At 41.1% G+C, this 6,138-nt stretch overlaps 1 protein-coding gene across 1 annotated transcript in view; it reads right to left on the bottom strand.

Moving 5' to 3' along the window:
• Window positions 1-2,063: 2,063 nt before the first annotated feature.
• Window positions 2,064-6,138, bottom strand: part of mttp (microsomal triglyceride transfer protein) — a 12,031-nt gene continuing 7,956 nt past the window's right edge. Inside the window, exons 12-19 of the mRNA XM_017035274.2 lie at window positions 5,944-6,135; window positions 5,649-5,860; window positions 5,445-5,542; window positions 5,076-5,197; window positions 4,755-4,982; window positions 4,243-4,367; window positions 2,767-2,937; window positions 2,064-2,684 (exon numbers count right to left, since the gene is read on the bottom strand). Of these exons, the coding sequence (XP_016890763.1) occupies window positions 2,537-2,684; window positions 2,767-2,937; window positions 4,243-4,367; window positions 4,755-4,982; window positions 5,076-5,197; window positions 5,445-5,542; window positions 5,649-5,860; window positions 5,944-6,135 (1,296 nt within the window). The 3' untranslated portion in view covers window positions 2,064-2,536. The remainder of the gene's footprint in view (window positions 2,685-2,766; window positions 2,938-4,242; window positions 4,368-4,754; window positions 4,983-5,075; window positions 5,198-5,444; window positions 5,543-5,648; window positions 5,861-5,943; window positions 6,136-6,138) is intronic.

The raw sequence follows: 6,138 nt of genomic DNA, 5'->3' as shown, positions 1-6,138 counted from the left end.
TTTTACCCGAGGATGTACTGTAGATAATATCATGTATTTTAAAACATTCTTCCAGGAGTCCTTCAACAAAACCCACTGACTATGAGGTCAAATATGGGAAAGTGAGACTGAAGCTTGCTTCTCTTGGAGAAAGATGGTTTTCTGAAAGTGACGTGGTTCGAGATAAGTGAATGAAATTGGTTTAAGTTGGAAGTTTTAAAAGGGCACATATGTTTTACGTCTCAGAGTGAGACAGTGCTTCCATGCCTGATGTCAACTGTGTTGCATGGCTGCCCCCCCCCCCTTCCCCCTCCTTGCCCTGAAAAAGACAGAGGTTACGATGACAGCAGAGTGGGACCTTGAAAGAAGAAGTAAGTGCTGCGTTTGCACTTATGCACTTGAAAGTAACGGCCGTGATGAATGTGTGTAATGTAGACTGACGAGGCTACATATGTTTGCAATAAATTCAGAAAGCAAGCTACTGAAGCCGCCTGTCTCCATGATTTAAATCAACATCATGTCATGTTTGTTGCTGTTTGTATGAAAACGACTGTGATCTAATTTACTGTCTTCCGTGCTTCCAACCCGGAAAAGTTTTAGTTAAAATAATTCATCGTACATGAATTCCAATCAAATCAACTTAACAGTGTTGTTTTTGTGGCTCTGTGAAATAAATTAAGTGTCAAACTGTAGCTAAAATAACAAATAATTTTGTCTAAGTGTGACTTTCACACCAAGGCCAATTCATTTTTTGCCACTGAAAACACAGCAATGACGCAGGTCAAAGGCAATCAAACAGATTTACACCGGCAGAAGTACACATTTGGCATGTGCCCGCCTGCGAGGTTAGCTTTCTGGTGACACTGAAACATCACCCGGTCCGAGGCTTAAGTTTAACCTGACAGTTTGCTGCAGTGTTTATTCGGTTGCCTTGGACGCAGAGAGACTGGCAGACACTGGTTTGCCCCCAGCTGCTCTCGGTGGTTTCTAAAGAATCTACATTAAGGCCCAGTTGTTGTGTTTGGATGCCAGTGGCAGCTCTGATGTCATAACTTTGACACACAGGGAAAGTCAAGATTGATGGCCTCACCTGGATCGACAGGTGGTCTCAGCACTGATGTCATCTAGGTGTTATTTCAAGAGTAAATAGATAGCATTTGTGTCTCATAAAAAAAAAAAAACTTTTAAAATGAGATTCAATTCACCATAAAATAAATAAATAAATAAATAAATAATAAATTTGGTTGTCTCTCTGCTCCCAAGCAGCAGTGGAAAAATATTGATAGTCGACATTGGTTTCTTGACCTTAAGACTGAACATGTGTTTTATTTTGTTTTGCTATCAGTGAGTGAGCTGACAATTAAATTGGCTTAACCTTTATTTATGTAAATAATACATAAATAAAGATGCAGATCTAATGGTTCTCAAGAGCCACAGGCTGTGGATCCCTCTTCGAACGTAATCCTCCAGGTTCAAATTTGCTTATAATTAAATTTGCTTTTTCAAAAATGTTCAAATAAAAAGAGCCTAAATAGCACAGATATATATATCTATAAATATCACATATTTTTATTTAGTAATTTATTTCTAATTTATATATATACTGTATATCAAGAGGTCAACCATTATTTTAACACTTTATTTACCTTAACTGAAGCTCAGAACAGGTGTGATCGCCAGTCTGGTTCAAGACAAGGTGGAGGTGTAGAAACGCTACTCCAGTTCAATCCAGTTGAATCTTCACTTCAAAGTCAGATAACACAAAACTAACTTTAACGTGAAGAACTTTTGGAACACACAAGGCGAGGAGGAAAGACACCAGGGATCATGAGGGACACTTTGTGAAGCACAGATCATCACATGTGACAGTGGCAGAGAGACCAGCTCACAGGTGTCACCCATCAACTCAGGTGACACACCTGAAGGGGGCGACATGCAAAACATGGCATGGATCACACAGAGAAAAACCCTGCAGTATAATGAACCTTCATTAAAATATGTCAGTGAGTCTTTGTCAGGAGACTCAACAGTAAAGACGAAGGACATAACATTTATTTGTCCCTCCAATTATTCCACTGACCAAAGAGTGTTTCCAGTGCAAATTTATTTTCAGCCAATATACAGATCATCTAATTATGGAAACACAAAAAATATAAAATTGTCAAAAAAAAAATGGATGAATGAAAGACAGTGAGATGAAGCCTTGAAGTTTTTCTTCCACATTTAACACATTCCAGTGTTTCTGTTCATGAGGAGGTTCGTCCACACTCTCACAGTATTTACATGAGTTTTACTACTGTACTTTACCTGCACTGGAAAAATGGCATCTGTACTGTCTGTCAAGTAAAACCTACATCCTTTTTTTTGCCTGTCATAAATACATAAAAAACACGAAAAGATGATGCAACAAGTCCTGGTTTCTGAAAAAAAAAATCTCAATTTTTAAAACTATATTCACAGGAATGTAAACACTGTATGTGCTGTTCAAACATCGAAACTAAACATTCAGCTGGCGTTCACTGCTGGTTTCACTCTTTGAATACAGTTGACGGTATCTCTACCAGCTGGGGCCAAAGACCCTGTTGCACATGTTGGAGTTCTCCTGATGAAGAGGGAACTCCGAGCCAGGCAGACGCCTCTTCTTCTTCTTACTCAACATGACCGTCTTCCCGGACGACAGACTTTCATACTTGGTCATTGATTCACTGAAAGAAGATGAAGATGTTCAGATGACGTCACAGTATTCGGTTCCATCATCTTTTCTTCTTTGTTATGACATAATACTACCTGTAGGGGAATGTAGCTTTGTCCATCTGAATGCAAACCAAAAAGGGATATTCAGAGAACTGAACGGTGGTGACGAAGTCCAGCGACGCCTCTGTTTCAAAGCTGACCTCAACACCTGTCTTCATGAAGTCCGTGTCAACAGTAACGTTACCCATGACCACCAGTGCTCCTCTGGAAACAAAAGAAAATCAAAATGAGGGTTTCAGACATTTCCAACTCAAATATGTTACAGTTGAATCAAAACAAAGAAGGTAAGTACTCTATGCTAAGCTAACCCAGCTGCATTGGTTCTTCTTTGGGCTTCACTGCCAAATTAGAACCTTTTGTGAGTTGCATCACTGCCACCTACTGGTTCTGTTGTTTTCACTAGTCATGATTTTCATTAGAGGTTGTGGTGTTTACTTACACCCAAACAGAGGAACAAAATGAGAAAGAGAAAACACAGAGATTGTTGAAACTCTGCTGGACCGAATACTTATCGACACAGAGAGATTTTTTTATTTTTCGGTTTAACTGTTGTGTCCAGCAGTTGAAGACTGGGCCACGCTGTAACTTTCATCATGGAGAACTGCCTCGGCAGACATGCCAGTGTGGTTTGTTCTGATTCTATTCATAGCCATCAGTCTATTATCAGAATGGAAGAGGTATAACTATGATCCATTCACCTGCCTCTGCCATTCCCTCTGCACACACATCATCCTGACGCCCAATTCCAAGAACAGGAAATGCTCCGAGAAAATACGGTTTAAAGTTTCCGCTGTCTTTTACTGTAGTGACATTTACAAAAAACGTTACTTTGAACGAGGACAGCTATCAGTTCTGTCAAAGAATTTTTATTTGAATATTGAACTGTAAAAGGAGCTGAGGTACATTACTGTGTATCGTGTGTGTTATGTTTCACAGAACTTGTAATGATATTTTGTGCACAGGTTTCACAGCACTTGTAATGATATTTTGTGCACAGACTTAGAACAACTTGAAATTACAATTGTGCATTAAGTCGCCAACTCCCACAGAGTAACCAACACCTGTGGCTGTGCACGTTAACTGACCTGATTTACATTCAGCAGCTCATGCCGTGCATCGGTTGTAATATTTTAAAATAGAAAAGCAGGCAGACTGATGTCATACCCACAAAGGCCTAAAAGTGAGACAGGTGTCAGGCACAATACTGGAGCCGATCCAGCGCGCTGGTGGAACGAGTGAATCAGACGGCACTTTTAGAGTTTCTACTGCTGACGTGATTCCACGACACAAACGTCGACACAGATCTGTATCTGCAACAGTCACAAAGGTTGTTTTCTAAGAACTGCCACTGACCTTTGACCCTGTGTTAGACAATTCTGTACGTACAGTACAGAGTACAGAGCGATAGTTTATCGTTTTTTCCTGTTTCTGTTGCTTTCACGTTGTGACCCAAATACGGAACACGTAACACAACAGTAGGTGACGGAGCACGGTTGCTGTGAAATGTACCTGTTGTTGACGCTGGTCTTGGACTCTCTGTACCACAGGCTGACTTCCATGCCTCCAGATATATCGATGGCTAACCCTCCTTGAAACTCTGCTCCCACCCTGAGACCAGACTGCAGCTGCAGCACCTGTAACACAGGAGGGATTTGAACAGTTTAACACAAATGTACTGCGCTGTTTATTAAGGTCACGACAGGTCTTTACAGAACATTTCTGCAAGTAGAAAACTTACATTTGATCTAGAAATAATTGTAAGTCAATACACAAGTGATTATTAGTTAGGTTAATAGCAAACAAACAAATCAGACTGTGCTCCACACTGCAGCTCAGTGGCTTTTCGTGGAAAATCTTATTGTGGGTAAATTTTCTCATCTGTCGATACCAATTCCAATCTAGGGTTTTAAAATACAAAATGTACTTATGTTCAAAAAAATATGGATTTGTTCTTACTGTACATGCAATCAATTCATAGTGGAATAATGAAAATAGTTTTTTTCATATTTGTAGTTTCTCACCTCAGAATGATCAGTAAGCAGGATGAGGCCTTTGACCACATTCATGGGCTCCCCACTCATGGAGAACATTTTGGACATGAGGTCACTGTAACCCTTGAAGAAGGTGACAGGCCTCAGCTGCACATCGAACAGCAGGGCAGACATTCCCGCGAAAGATTCCAGGTCTTCCTCACCTTCATCAGGTGTGGCGGCTATCATGGATTCCATCCCCTGGGCCTCGATGGCCACCTGGACAACATGAGGAAAACACGAATCACATATGAGATTTTAGTTGGACTTCTAACAGACGGCACATGAATGTGATCCCCGGCCCATCTTTACTTGTAGACCATGTAGCGTCGCTCCTTTACTGGCACCATAAATGTTCATGTTGCTTCTCCTCAGAATCCCAGAGCCTGAATACAGGATGTCCAGGCTGTACGTGGAGGTGACGTCTGCTGATTCTGCAGGGGGAATAATACAACATTTATTCAGTACACAGGTCAGTCATTTAAGGGTTATTGTTGTGAATCTCCAGGATGTTAAGAATAGACTAAAAACCTTTGGAAAATCCAGTTCACATCTCATCACAAAAATGGTAATTTTCTGCCTTGATTCCATTCAGAAAGTTTTTGTGGAACCTAACTTCAGGCCATCCAAGTTTTGAAAGCATCTACATCAGTTCTACACCTCTGTGAATTGTATACTCACGAGCCATGAAGCCTGAGAATGAAGACGATGAGCCGACTTTAGCAAAACGGTTGTAGTTATGAGAATTCATGTCCTCCATGACGTGGCGTATAACTTTGCTGAAAAAATAAATCACAGCTTTCAGTCTAGTGCTGTGATATCAGGGTTTACACCGTTTTTTTTACCACTGTTTTCATCTTCGTTCACTCCTGTCCTATAACCCACCTGGCAGACATGTGGAAGCGCAGGATGTCCTGAATTTTAGAAACCATGTACTTGTTCAGCTCATGGGGAAGGTTTCCGATGGACAGAAGCAGATTCTTGACCTCCATGTACGACGGGTTGCTGCTGAGGATGACGTCGGCCGCAGCAGCTCGTACGTTTTTCTCGTAGATTCTACGGCTCTGGTGGTAAACTCTGTTCACTGTCTGTTTCACCTGAAATAATCAAAGAAGTCGTGATTATTTATTTTTGTCTTTCCTACAGGTTAACATCTCAACACAACAACACTTTGACTCACTGCTTTAGTCATGAACTTGACATCATATCTCTGCAGGGAGCTGAGAGCGATGGTGCTGTAGGCCCCCACTTCTGACTCGGCGTATTTGGTGAATATAGGAATGGCCTCGGGGAGCAGTGAATTTTTCAGAGCCAGAAGGTACATCTGGACCTTGGAGTCAACTTGTGTGCTCTCAGGTCCTTCCAAAATCATCTT

This window comes from Cynoglossus semilaevis, chromosome 9 (genome assembly GCF_000523025.1).
Source record: "Cynoglossus semilaevis isolate Cse_v1.0 chromosome 9, Cse_v1.0, whole genome shotgun sequence".
NCBI classification, from domain to species: domain Eukaryota; kingdom Metazoa; phylum Chordata; class Actinopteri; order Pleuronectiformes; family Cynoglossidae; genus Cynoglossus; species Cynoglossus semilaevis.
Note: the sequence above shows the minus strand (reverse complement) of the source record. Positions and strands in the feature narration are given on the sequence as shown.